The 13,930-nt window shown below is 47.0% G+C and overlaps 1 protein-coding gene across 2 annotated transcripts in view; it reads left to right on the forward strand.

Annotated features, from left to right (window-relative positions):
• SGSM1 (small G protein signaling modulator 1) overlaps positions 1-13,930 on the forward strand; it is a 1,300,548-nt gene that overhangs the window by 1,085,140 nt on the left and 201,478 nt on the right. For both annotated transcript variants that reach the window (XM_085636109.1, XM_085636110.1), the window contains one exon: positions 9,304-9,432. In XM_085636109.1, the coding sequence (XP_085492235.1) occupies positions 9,304-9,432 (129 nt within the window). The remainder of the gene's footprint in view (positions 1-9,303; positions 9,433-13,930) is intronic.

Raw genomic sequence — 13,930 nt, forward strand, 5'->3', positions numbered from 1 at the left:
TAAACCCGTCGGCCTCTTAGCCTTCACCAAATCGCCAAGAACCTCCCTTTGGGCTAGAGGCTCTGCTCCCCAGTGTCCACTGGTACAGGAATCGCAGCAGTTGAAGACCGACAGGTCGATGTGATTCACTGCTGCCAAAAAAACACCCCGACCGCAATGATAGAGTACCGACATGACTCTGCCCTGCCAGAAGAAAGCACCGCAGCTGGATGGCTTCTGCAACCTAGAGGGATCCTAAATTAGTGGATCAGCGGTGTGGTCTTCGACTTTGCATTTGTTGGACTACTTAGTCAACACCCGATCGCACCACTAAAATCCAAAATTGCCTTTAGGTTCAACTCATTTTTGAATTGACAATTATTTCTAAATGTCTAAGTCTTGTTAGGGCCTTGGGTAAGTCCCTTTAGTATTTTTAGAAATCTAAAACTTACTGTGGTTATGGGTAAAAGTACTTAGAAGTTTTTTTTGTTGCCCTTTTCAAAAATACACCAAGCGTTCGTAGAATAATGGATGCAGAGAATATGGTTGTGTAGCTCGACCTGACCCCTTACCTCTATTTCAAGATGGGAGAGCTAAGGTCTCTGTCAATTCAAAACAATCAAAACTTGTCCCAATCCTACCAAGGTCCAGCTCCAGGTGCTCTTGACAGAATATGCCAAGAACTACCCTTCTGAGGAGGATAAACACCCTGCAGAAGGAGAAAGTAGTGATGATGAGGAGGGTCTATCCCTTCACCTACAAAGAGAGGATGGGGTCACTGTGCCCATCTTCTCAAAAGTAGTGGTTAGGGGATCTAGATCCCACACAGGTGGGACAGGCACCCTAAGTAGCATTGAGGACAGCCTCAATGAAGAGGAGATCCTTTTAAAAGGGTTGGCCAAAAGACTAGCCCTGGAGGATAGACTGCTAGCTTTAGAAAAAGAGAGAGCTGGGTTGGGTCTGGCACCCGTAAATGGTGGTAGCAATATAATACCTAGGGACAAAGAACCTTCTTATTACCCTATAATCCCCAAATGGATTGTCCCCAAATTTGAGGAAGGTGATGACATCACAAAATGGTTCACAGCCTTTAACAGGGCCTGTGGATGAGAAAAGTGAAAAAGTCACACTTGAGAGCATTGCTTTCGGAACTGTTCACTGGTAACTGCAAGGACAGGCTCCTGACCCTTACTGGTGCAGATGCTGAGTCCTATGACCTCATGAAGGGCACCCTGATTGAGGGCTTTGGACTCACAACTGAAGAATATAGAATTAGTTTCTGGGGGGGCTCAAAAACCTTTGAGTCATTCCTGGGTTGACTTCATAGACTACTCAGTAAAACACTAGATGGTTGGTTAACTGGGCGTTATGTATATGACTATGCTGGGCTTTATAACCTGTTTATGAAAGAAAACATGTTAGTTAATTAATTGCACTGATGAAAGGTTGCATCAGTATCTGGGAGACCTAGATCTAATTTCTCACCAAGAATTGGGAAAGAAGGCAGACCACTGAGTCAAGACTATGGTGACCAAGACAAGCACAATATTGTTCCAGAATGTCAGAGTACATGGAAACATCTTCCAAAAACCTTTAGGCCGCCAAGAGCTCCAGAAGGTCTGGTATGACAAAATGTCTGCACTGGTGTAGTTCCAACCAGGGCAGAAGGTGTGGGTTTTGGAGCCTGTGGCACCAAGCACCCTTCAAGACAAATGGAGTGGTCCTTACCCTATCATAGAGAAGAAAAGCGAGATCACCTACTTGGTAGACCTGGGCTCTAGCTGGACACCCTGAAGGGTGATCCATGTGTACCGTCTCAAACTTTTCTGTGGCAGGACTGATGTGACCATGTTAATGGTCCCTGATGAGGATCAGTAGACCGAGAGTGAACCTCTCCCTGACTTCCTCTTTTACAGTCCCAAAGATAGGTCAGTAGATGGAGTTGCTGATTCAGGCACCCTCTCTGCCCAACAGCAGGCTGACTGCAGGCAAGTCCTGCAACAGTAGGCTGAGCTCTTCTCCTTAGCCTCTGAATAGCCATACTGGTGTACCCACGATGTGGACACTGTACACAGCTTGCCTGTCAAAAATATAAAAAAAGGAAAAAATGTAAATCCAGTATTTGTAAAGCGCACAGCTTCCCGTAGTCATCCCGGCGCTGGGGGTCATCGGGAAGATTAGGCGAGGTAATGCCCAGAGTCACATGGTGCTGGGCTGACCTGCTGCCGGGGATCGTACTGTGATCCCCAGCGTCCGGCGTCAATCACCCTGGCCGCTGCGCCACACCTCTTCACAAAACAAAGATCTGTCAGCAGTCTGACCATGTTAATGAGAGCTTCAAAGCTGAAGTAAACAATATTCTGTAGTTAGGGATTATTTTGCCAACTTTTGAAAGTTGGCAGTGGCATTCTTTTAACCAAGGGACATAGCAGTAGTATGTCCCTTGGTTAAAAGAATGCCACTGCCAACTTTCAAAAGTTGGCAAATCAATTCCTTGAAGGGTTGGAGAACTTTAGTGCAGCATATCTCTGATATTGCTGTCTTTAGCTCCTCCTGGCAGAATCACCTGGTCCACCTGGGAAAGTTTTGCTGGTCTTGCAATCTAAAGGCCTAACTGTCAAGGCATCCAAGTGCAAGATAGGGCAGGGTACTATTATATTCGTGGGCCACCTCGTTGGGTGGAGGCCAAGTGCAACCTTTACAACCCAAGATCAAGACAATTCTGGACTGGGAAGCTTCAACCACCCAGACCCAAGTCGGGGCATTTTTTGGCTTGACTGGGTCTTACAGGGGGTTTGTGAAGGGGTATGGGTCCATTGTGACACCCCTCACAGAACGTACCTCCAAGAAGATGCCCAAGAATGTGAACTGGACAGCTGGTTGGCAAAAGGCTTTTGACACCCTGAAAGAGGCCATGTGCTCTGCACCCATTCTCTCGGTCCTTGAGAGAGTAGCGACGGAGTGCCCTTGAGAGAGAAGTCTTTGCTGAAGTTTGGTCCCTGAAGAAGCTGAGACCATAGTTGTTTGGTTCTCACTTCCTAGTTCAAACTGACCACAGGCCACTCAGATGAATCATGGAAATGAAAGGTAAAAACAAAAGGCCCTAACTATTAAGGAGGTCCATATCTCTTCAGTGGAACACAGACCTGGGACTGACCATGCCAATGCAGATGGCCTTTCCAGGTTCTTCCACTTAGAAGATAAAGACTCTCTCTAGGGAAAGGTTAGTTTCATTCACTTTTGTTTGGGGGGAGGGGGTCATGTATTAAAGTGCCTCTTTTGACATTGTTAGTCCCCACTTTTTGCCTGGACCATGATGTGATTTCGACTGAAAGTGCACTGAGTCCGTGATAACCAGGTTTCCAGTGTCTGAGATCTTTCCCAAAACTTTACCACAATTGGCAAAACTTCAGCAACACCTATAAATCACTAGTAAATGGTACCCTTGGTTCTTAGGGCTTTGGGACTGGAGAGGGTCCACTAGGGCTGCAGCACAAAGAATACTACCCTAGGGACCTCTCACCAAGACCATGCAAATTACCACCGCAGACTGCATGTCTTGGTGCAGACAAAACTGAAGAGTCGGCATGGTACACATCCTTGTGTGCCATGCCCACAGACATTGCATAGCATATAGGTAAGCCACACCTACTGCAGGCCTTACAACCCTAAGGCAGGGTGAACTATATCCTATGTGTGGACATATCTGCATGAGCAGATATGGCCCTACAATATCTAAGTCATTTTTTGGATATTGTAAGTGCACAGGGAAGCCATAGAGAATACATGGGCTGGACACCCATCATTATGTGTTCCCCAGCACCATGATGGCTTCACTGTACCCCGGAATGTTTGGTACCAAACATCTTGTTTTAAGAAATCCACACTGATGCCAGTGTTGGATTTATTAATAAATGCACGCAGGGGACACCTTAGAGGGTGCCCTGAAAACCTACCAAACACTGGTATGATTTCTGTCTTGTCTTAGCCAGCCTGCAACCACCAGACCTGTTTCTGACCTCATGGGGTGAAAGCCTGCGCTCTCAGAGGCCAGGAACAATGCCTGCTCTGGACGGAGGTGCTTCACAACCACACAGGCCTGAAATGCAACCCAGGCACCTCCAGATAGTGTCGGATACCGACCCCTTTGTCCTGCTCCACATTTGGTGGGAGGACAGGTGGGAAAATTAGTTAATTTCAGCCAGCACCACCCTAAGCCCACTTTTCAGTTTCCTCCATCTTGGTTTGATAGGGAATTAGCCAGTTAGAGTCCGGGTTGTGCCCACTCCCCAAAAGAAGTCTTCACATAGAGGGTGTAGACACACTAAAGGTAGGTAGCCCATTGGCTACTACCTGTCTCCCCTTGTTACACCCCTAAAATTAGTATTTAAGTGCCACCCCTGGTCCCGGAACTTTAGATTCGACTGACCTAAGAAAAAAATGGACAAAGAAGAGCTGCTGACTCGTGAACAGAGTATCTGATGCCACATTTTTGCACAAAACCCTGCCTGCTATCTCCAGGGCCTCGACCATCGTGGTGTGCTATCTCGTCCTGCTGCTGTGAGGCCTCCAAGAACCCCAGAGCACCCTCACCCGATCGCCTATTGCCAGAGAACTCTCTTGGAGTAGATTAACTATTCCCCTGCAGTACGCATGCACCAAACCCGCAGAGTCTGGTTTACCGACTTGCTGCTTCCCGGCGATTCCAACACAGCACCCTAGCAACAAGAGGTACACCAGCTCCGGTGGGTCATATCTGCCCCACCCCCTCCACCAAGTGAGAGGACACCAGGACCTACTGGAGCTGTGCCGCTGCAATACCCAAGGTACTGGACTACCTGCAACCAAGACAAAGAGTCCAATCTGAACTGCAACTGCCCAGGAAGCTGGCCCCTGCCAAGGGACATCGAGACCCCTGAGATCCACTTCGTGAGTGAATCAGCTGTCCGGGAATCGTCCCTGCAACCTGCCTGCCCCTGACTGTGAAGACAATCTTGCCACATAGAGCCCAGCTGACCTATCTGCTCTGCACCCAGCCTGCCCGGCCCGAGTACTAACAATCCAGCTGTGGTCCCATGGTCCTGAGGCCCTTGTGACCTGAGCCCTCATTTGGCGTCCCCTGAACTTACCTGTAAGTTCCCTTGTGCAACCTGTTTTTGGGTGGCCCCCTTCTTTGTAGTGCACCGGCTACCAACGACCTCAGCACCCTGCTCTCGTCCGAACCCGGGGCGCCTCCGACAATCCGCTGGTGGAATATTGGTCCATGGCCTGCTGCTACCCTAAACCTCAAATGTGAAATCCTAGAACTGACTGTATGATTTTATATGCATTTTTGCTTTATATCCATAGACATTCATTGTGCGTAATTGCGCACAACAGTGAGCTATTCTTCGAACTTTTAAAATTCATAACAAAAAAAGTTTTTAGCTCTGAATAAAGTTCTTGGTTTATAGATTATATAAAAATCTGTGTTATTTTTGCTAATTAGTCTCGGATTGATTCTTGAATGTGTGTCTCATTTATTGCCTCTGTGAGTACAACAAATGCTTAGCACTACCTCCTAATAAGCCTAACTGCTCACCCACATTACCACAAATAGAGGGTAAATATTATCTACTTATGCCTCTGTATACCAATAGAGGACCCACTGGACACCGCACAGTATACTTTGTTTTAGTGCTCTATGTAGAGAGCCAGCTTCCTACAAAATTAATAGTCCTAGTTAGTCTTAGTAGAGATGTACTGAAATGAATTGCAGTGTTTCAGTTGTTGTTCCCACAAAGGCCAAACAAACACATTCTCAAAAGTATGAACAGCAGCAGGCCTTCTCAGATGAAATGCAGGTCATACATGTGCAACAGCTAGTTAAAAAAAACTTTACAGCCAAGAAATAAAGAAATTAAGTGTCCATAACAGGTAGTTTAAAAAGAAAATGTTAATGAGTCAAATGACCCATAGACATCTAGATGTAGGTATGGCAGGTTATTTACAAAACCAAAAAATCCTTTTCAAACAATAAGAAAGCAGAAATTCTATGTTAGATTGTCAGATGTGGTAGACCAAGACACGGGAAGCAGCAGACTAGCAAGTTACAGTGGCTGAGGGTAAGTTGATAGTTTTTTATACTCAAACGATTAATCTTTAGACTCAGTCACTCTTCTAATGCTGCACCATCTTCTCTTCAGTGCTGGAAGTTGTAGCCAAGAAGAGCATCATGAGGTTGGACCGCTCACTTTTGCAGGACTCTAACCCAAACTCTGTGCCAAAAATTTGAAAGCTTTGGAAATGCTAAGATGGGGTGCTGAAATTATGTATTTTTCTAAAGAGCCTGGCTCTTGTCCAGGTCCTCCACAGATGAACATTAAGCCCCAGCGTTTAGAAAAGACTTCTTCAGCACTGCTACCTTGAGGGAAAAGTATCTAGATCTTAAGAACTAGGTCTTCAGACCCCAGGTCATGGTTTCCAGTTGCAGGAAGCTCCACATAACTCCTCTACTTACCTACAGCAAATGTCACGTTCCAGCTTGTCCTCTTGATGTCTCTGTAGCAGCAATAGCTTACCTGACCACAGGACCATGTACACCCAAGGGCAACCTGGCACCGCTGTCAAAAACATGAAGTTCTTTTGCGCTACAAGATGAGCAGGAGGATAGTACCGCTAGCCCTGGAGATTATCACTGAACATAGAGATTCAAACCAATGCTAGAAGTACAGGCATGCTGGAATTAGTGCAGCAAACAGGTAAGGCATCTTATTTTCTCCTTTACCAGGCAGTTCTCTCCTGGGAGTGAGTCAAGCATTTTAAAGGGTGAAAACAGTCAGCTGTACTTGATCACCCCTGAGTGAGTAGGACTAGCCTCCCAGGCTTTGTCCTCCTGAATACTACTTCAGTATGACCCAGTTACTTTATCAGCGATAGGCTTTTTTTCCCTACTTTATTACTCCACCCTTAGTCCTCTCAGTTCAGCCAACAAACCTGTAAAGGAAATATGGACTCCACAGTCCACATCTGCCTTCTGCCTCATGCTGGGCCTAACCCAGAAGATCTTGGGGTTCTAAAAGAGCTGCTTACAGCAAGATGTAGTCAGTAAGGCTCGAGGGTAATTTCCCTCCTTATCATGGCTTCTGTATGTTTTCCATATGTTCTGTCAGCTCTTGGCTCTGTACATGGGCGTTCTTTATTATTTACCACAGTCAATTGTTTGATCTGCTAGAACGTGCATAGCTTCCATGCGGTCACATCCAATGTGTGACACCTGCAACCAGTCTTGACTTTCATTCTGGCACTTGTAGGTTTGTTACTAGAGTCTTAAATCTCAGAGTATTCAAAGGGTAAAAAGGAAGGACTGTCTGGGAGATTCTACAAGTGACATGGTATACTTGGCAGCTAATGATATGCAGAAGGCATGCACTTAAGAAAATATCTGTAATTCCCTTACCCACAGTTGTTGCAGAAAGGCATACAGCCATTTTTCTGAAGAGGTTAGAATAGTTTGAGGATGAGAGGTTCTTAAAGACACATGGTCCAAGGCTTGGTGACATTGATAAGTTATTGTGAGAAATGAGTGAGGAGTGAGGTTAACAATCGGCCTTGAAGGTAAAAAGTGGTGGGGAGTACCATAGAAGTGCAAGAGTTCAATAACTAGTTGGAGCAAAAGGAAAACAAGTGATATGCTTAGGAAGCTGCAGGAAATCAGACTGTCAAATGTAGTTATGGTGTAAACTGATTGACGGCCCTATCTAGCTTTCCATTGAGAGCCAACAATCGAACCACCAAATAGGGGTCTTTCAGCTACAACCAGTTATAATCACTCATTGGAAGTCAGCAGCTGGATTGATAAGAGTAATGTTCCTCCAGATCTTATGGAAAAATAGATTGCCATCAACACATTGCACTAATGAGATACTGCATGTCACATCTGATCTCGCAGCAGCCCTAGCTAAAGTCCAAGACCTTAAATATTTTAAAAACTATTAATTTTGGGTGTATTGCTATTGTTAAAATTAAAAAAAATGTGTAAAGTAATGAAAGGATGAGAGAATTAAAAGTGAGGCAATGAAAAGCATACTGTCATCGTATATTTTATGGGGAACAGTCTAATTCTAGTATTAATATGTATTACTTGCAGCTGAGATGCTCTGAAAAAAACACTCCCAAAAATAGAGGCCACCCAGAAGTTGTAGTAAATGTGAAGTAAATTTGAAACAAAAGCCTGATTCTTTTTTGTGATACGAACATATTGTTGCACGGATTCTGTTGGTAAAGCAGAACTGTGTGGTAGGATGGCAGGACATCAGAATGTAGGGACTGAGTCTCGCTACAACGTCAGTAACTGTTGGCCCGATCCTGGCTAACTTATGGTGCCTCACATGAACTCCTAACCTTCCCAGAGTAACAGGTGATTTCTGCAACCTCGAACATGGCCCTCTAGACCCCAAGGGAACCATGGAAACAGATCATCCCTTTTCATTACTCAATTACTCACTCATGCATGCCCATAGTAAACATAAAGACACAAACAAAGTTTACAATACATGTATTGTAACTATCATGGTCTATTATGACGCAAATCTGCTGCTATCATTAGGCAGATGCAACTAAACAAAGGAATTAGCATTACTAACAGGTTGTATAGGACAAACATCCTAACCATGGCAAAATATATATCTGTCTAGGTCTACCCTTAGTGTGTGAGCACAGGTATATACTCATGGTCTCTGGGATTGGCTTCAATGTGTTTGTAGTTAGGTGGTCCGCATCATGAGTGTAATCTTAGTTTACGCTGGGCTGCATGTCGGGCACTGTTGTCGTTCCAGAACAGTCCTATCTGCCGTAATTCTCCTCTCTAGCCCCCAAGGGGATGGAACACAGTTTATATGATCAAAACTATTGTGCAGGAGATGAAGCTGTGTGACCGTGTTATGTTTGAAACAATAGGAGCTATTGCTAAAAAAAACTAAGAAAACAGTACACTATGTTGTTATGTATTCCAAGCAACCTTGTACAAGATGTGTAAACTAATCCCAAGAAAAGTCCCTGAATAACAAACAACGTGTACAGCATATTCCCAGAATGTTGTAGCAAAATCAAATGTATTATATGTGTCTATTCAGAGGTAGCCTAAAAAGTCTAAGATGCAAAACTAAGGGAGAACCAAATTGGGCTCAGAAGATGAAACACTACAATATCTTCAATGCAGTAAACATTAGTCTAAAGGACAAGGAGCCTGCCCATTGATAGTCTTTTAAATATCTGTTGTCATGTATTCCCAACTGATTTTTTGCTATTTTGTGTTTGTATGTTCTTTGATGGCGACACTTGCAGAGTTACGAAGAGAAGGAGTTGCTGCGTCTTATCTATTATGGAGGAATTCAGCCTGAGATCCGCAAGGATGTATGGCCTTTCCTCCTGGGGCACTATCAGTTCGGTATGACGGAAGCAGAGAGGAAGGAGGTGAGTCTTTTTCCATCTCTATTTTTTCCTGTTAGAATGATGAAGTGAGAAGCAGTCAATTAGGCTGTTTTTAAATGGTAGAAGAAAATATTTAAGCGTTTGCCAAAATGATTCTTCTACATTTACCATCATAAATAACATGCTGCTGATGTTGCAAGTACCCTAAGTTGCACTATTTTCCCAAAAAATCAGATGTATGTTTGTTCGTATTACTATTATGTGAACACTAAAATGATACCACAGGATAGTTAGCTAAAACTGACACTTAATAGCTAATGAATAAGCACAGTTGCTGATGCAAAGAATCTTTTGGACCGCCTCCAGATGAGAGGTGTGTATTTGGCCTTAGTAGTGTACATGTAGGAGTTGAGAGTTAGGAGTGTCAGAGTCCTCGTTCCGATGTCCCCGGGGTTGTATTGATGCTCTATGGGGGCCCACCTCTGGATGACCCCAAGTCCGGCTAGTGAAACCCCGGACTTTTGGGGTGATCGAGCGGGGGAAGGAAAGGGTGGGGACTGCAGGGAGGGAGATCTGTGAAGGCAAAAGAGACAACAAAACATAGCATAAGACTTTAGGTTTCCGTTTTCAGAGTGAACCATAAGCAGTACCCTTTTTCACCGGAGTGCGTTAGCTCTAGCTTGCCCTCTCACCTGTAAAGGAAAATAAGGTAGGCCCGGACATATGTGGGAGAGCTACAGGCCGTGGTCTTTTAGTTGCAGGCACTAATATAAACGACAAGGAAAATCACACGTAGGGAAAATGACAGGGATCGACATACAGACGCACATACACCATATAACTTCTTTGTTGCGCAATACCCACTTGTCATATCCCAGCTCATTCCATGCCATCTGCGTGGTGACCACCCCTCTATCCAGACTCTCTCATATGTCTAAGGAGATAAGCAGAAGAAATCAAAAGAGGAAGCCTGGCTACCGCGTGGTGCTGGTGCACAACGCTAGCGACTGCCAGGACACTGAAGTCAGGGAGGCAAGTGCACGCCTTGCCTACTTTCCTAGAAGCTTTACTGCACTCCTAGGCTCCGGATATGGCTTTCATAAACACGTTTCACACACTCGCTCTTGTCTAGCTCTGTGCGCTTTCGGGCTCGTACACTGTCGGACTTTGACAGCGAGTCGCGCCCTGTAAGTCACGTAATTTGCAACCTACACGTTCGCTCCTCTGCATGAGACCAACCGGTCTCTCCAACAGAGGGGCGGTTTCAGGATATGTCTGTTTGTTCGAAGAACGTGTCTCCGACTAGGAAGGGTCGAGCCCCGAATGGAACACTGCCACAGTACTCCTACCTCGGTCTCGGCGAACCTCTGGATAACACGGGCCGCTACCTGGGTGTTGAGCTTGATTTAACGTCTCGTCTCCTCAGCGGTACCTCGTCACGTCTCCGGGGTCGAAGAATTATCGGCTCCGTGTGAGGCGACCTTTCGCCTTTTGACGCACTGTGAGGGGCGTGGCGAGCGTTACGCAGCGCGCCTCCCGCAATGCCCATCGGGAATTGTAGTTCCTCGCGCGTTTTCCTTCGTTGCGCGAGTCCGGGCCGGCGTGCGCTGAAGATTCTGACAGCACATCCCTCTTCCGAGGATCATCGCCGGCCGCTGGGCTTGCTTGGGTGCAACCTATGGAACCGTGCAATCAGTCTGGGTGCATGGACCGCCGAGGCGGGTTCCCACGAGTCGTCTTCAGGTCCGTACCCCTTCCATGAGAGCAAGTACCACAACTTGCCCCGCACTGTCTTTGCGTCCAGAACGGCCTTTACCTCGTACTCACGCTCATGCAGGACCTGGACCGGGGCTGGATGTCTGGACTGAGGCTGTCGGGCAGGTTTCAGAAGGGAGACATGGAACACAGGGTGGATCCGAAAGTGCGAAGGCAAGTGCACTTTTACGGCCACCGGGTTCACATGTTCCAGCACTCGATAAGGGCCTATGTATCTGGGGTTGAACACGCTATATCTCTTAAATCGGATGTTGCGTGTTGAGAGCCACACCCAATCACCTCGACTATACACTGGCCCTGGTCTCCGACGTTTATCCGCCTGCCGCTTGTACTGTTCCTTTGCCTTCAACAGATTTCCTCTAGCTACCGCAAGCACCCTTCGCATAACCCTCAGCCTTTCGCGCAGTTCTGGGCGTCGTGTGTCAGTGTTGGGCATTAGTAAGGGAGTAAACCTGGGATGGAACCCGTAAGTACTAAAGAACGGAGTGAATTTCGTGGATGCGTGTGTGGCACTGTTATACGCTATCTCCGCTGCCCATAACCACTCCACCCATGCATCTGTAGCCGAGCTCACATAACAACGGAGATATTGCTTTAGAGTCTGATTTAGTCTCTCGGTTTGGCCATCCGTCTGAGGGTGGAAGCTTGTTGACAAGGAAGAGGTGACTTGGAGTTTGGAACACCACGTTTTCCAAAATCCCGAGGTGAATTGGGCCCCTCTGTCCGACACTATGACCTGTGGAAGTCCATGAAGTCGAATGATGTGTGTCAGCAGGAGAATGGCCGTTTGCCCCGCTGTAGGTGACTGTTTGCAGGCTACGAAGTGCCCCATCTTTGTGTAATAGTCGACCACCACCATTATGGCTGTCATTCCGTGATCTTTAGGAAGACCGACGATGAAATCTACCGAAATCCGTTCCCACGGTCGCTCTGGTGTAGGCAGGGGATGTAGCAGGCCCTGTGTTGGACGGTGATCCGATTTCATCTGGGCGCAGACGGAACATTCATGTACCCATTGCTGAATATTTGGCCGAACCGAAGGCCACCAGAACTGCCTCAGCACCTTTTCCAGAGTCTTGGCGCGCCCTGTATGTCCAGCACAGGGAGAGGAGTGACACCACCCGAAGACCATCTTCCTCAGTGTTCCTGTGGGTATAAGCAACTGTCTCCCTTTCATGGGGAGACCCTGATGGATTCTCCATTCGGGGTGGAACCGCAACCAGGTTCTCCAAGTTGAGGTGCGGATCCCTAGCCGAACGCTGTTCAGAAAGTCGTCAGTGGCCACGATACCCACCACTCGACTCGGTTCTAGGATGGATGCTTCCGTTACCTGTTCTTTCTGAAGTGTGTTTTCCTGTCGTGTGAGGGCGTCGGCCTTCCGATTATTCACTCCCGGCCGGAAGGTAACGATGAAGTTAAACTCCGCGAAAAACAACGTCCAGCGCAACTGACGCGGCGTAAGATGTCGAGCTGCTCTCAAGAATTGCAGGTTACGATGGTCGGTATAGACCGTTATCTGGTGTACCGCCCCCATCAACCAATGCCTCCATTCCATGAAGGCATCCTTGATCGCTAGGAGCTCTTTTTCCGCGATGTTATAGTTCAACTCTGCGGAGTTCAGCTTCCTGGACATGAAGGCAATGGGGTGCAGGTATCCAGTGTTCTCATGTCGCTGAGACAGCACCGCTCCCACTGCTATTTCCGATGCGTCAGCTTCAACAAAAAAGGGCATCTCCGGTTTGGCATGCACCAGAATGGGAGCGGAGATAAACGCTTGCTTCAAGCGGTCGAATGCCTCCTGTGTTTCTGTCGTCCAAACAAAGGGAACCTTGACACGGGTCAACTTGGTCAGGGGGGCGACAGTGTTGGAAAAATGTTGTATAAATCGCCTGTAAAAGTTTGCAAACCCTAGTAGGCTTTGGATGTCTTTCACGTTATGTGGACGGGGCCAGTCCTTCACTGCCTTCACCTTCCTCTCGGCCATCACTTGTCCCGAAGGGGTCAGCATTACCCCCAGGAATTCTACTGTGGTAACATGAAACTCACATTTTGTGAGCTTGCAGAACAAACGGTTTGCGGACAATGCGTGTAGTACTCTTCGTACATGGGTTATGTGTTCTTCTTCCGTGCCGGAGTAATGAGAATGTCGTCAATGTATACGACTACGAAGATGTCCAGAAAATCACGCAACACCTCGTTGAGGAAAAATTGAAAGGCGGCCGGGGCGTTACAGAGCCCAAAGGGCATAACGAGGTACTCAAACAGCCCATACCGCGTCTTGAAGGCCGTCTTCCATTCGTCACCTTCGCGCATACGCACGAGGTGATACGCTCCTTTCAGATCCAACTTGGTGTATATTCTTGCAGCTCTCACCTGCTCCAAGAGCACCGGAATCAACGGGAGGGGGTATCGGTTTTTCACCGTGAAAGCGTTGATCGCTCGAAAGTCGATGCAGCCCCTCAATTCCCCATTGGCCTTCGGTATGAAGAAAAGTGGTGATGCCGCAGGGGATCTGGACGGACGAATAAAGCCGAGTTCCAGGTATTTGTCAAGGTATGCTCGTAGGTGCAGGTTTTCAGGAATGGTCAGAGCGTATATTCGCCCGCAGGGTATCACCGCCCCGGGTACCAGATCGATCCGACAGTCAAATTCCCGGTGTGGAGGGAGTTCTTCTGCCTTACTGTCGCTGAAGACTTCTTGGAAGGAGTGGTAGCATTCCGGTAGCGTCGTCTCCTTTTCGGCCGCAGTGGCTATCCCATGCATG

The sequence above is a fragment of the Triturus cristatus genome, chromosome 11 (genome assembly GCF_964204655.1).
Source record: "Triturus cristatus chromosome 11, aTriCri1.1, whole genome shotgun sequence".
NCBI lineage: Eukaryota > Metazoa > Chordata > Amphibia > Caudata > Salamandridae > Triturus > Triturus cristatus.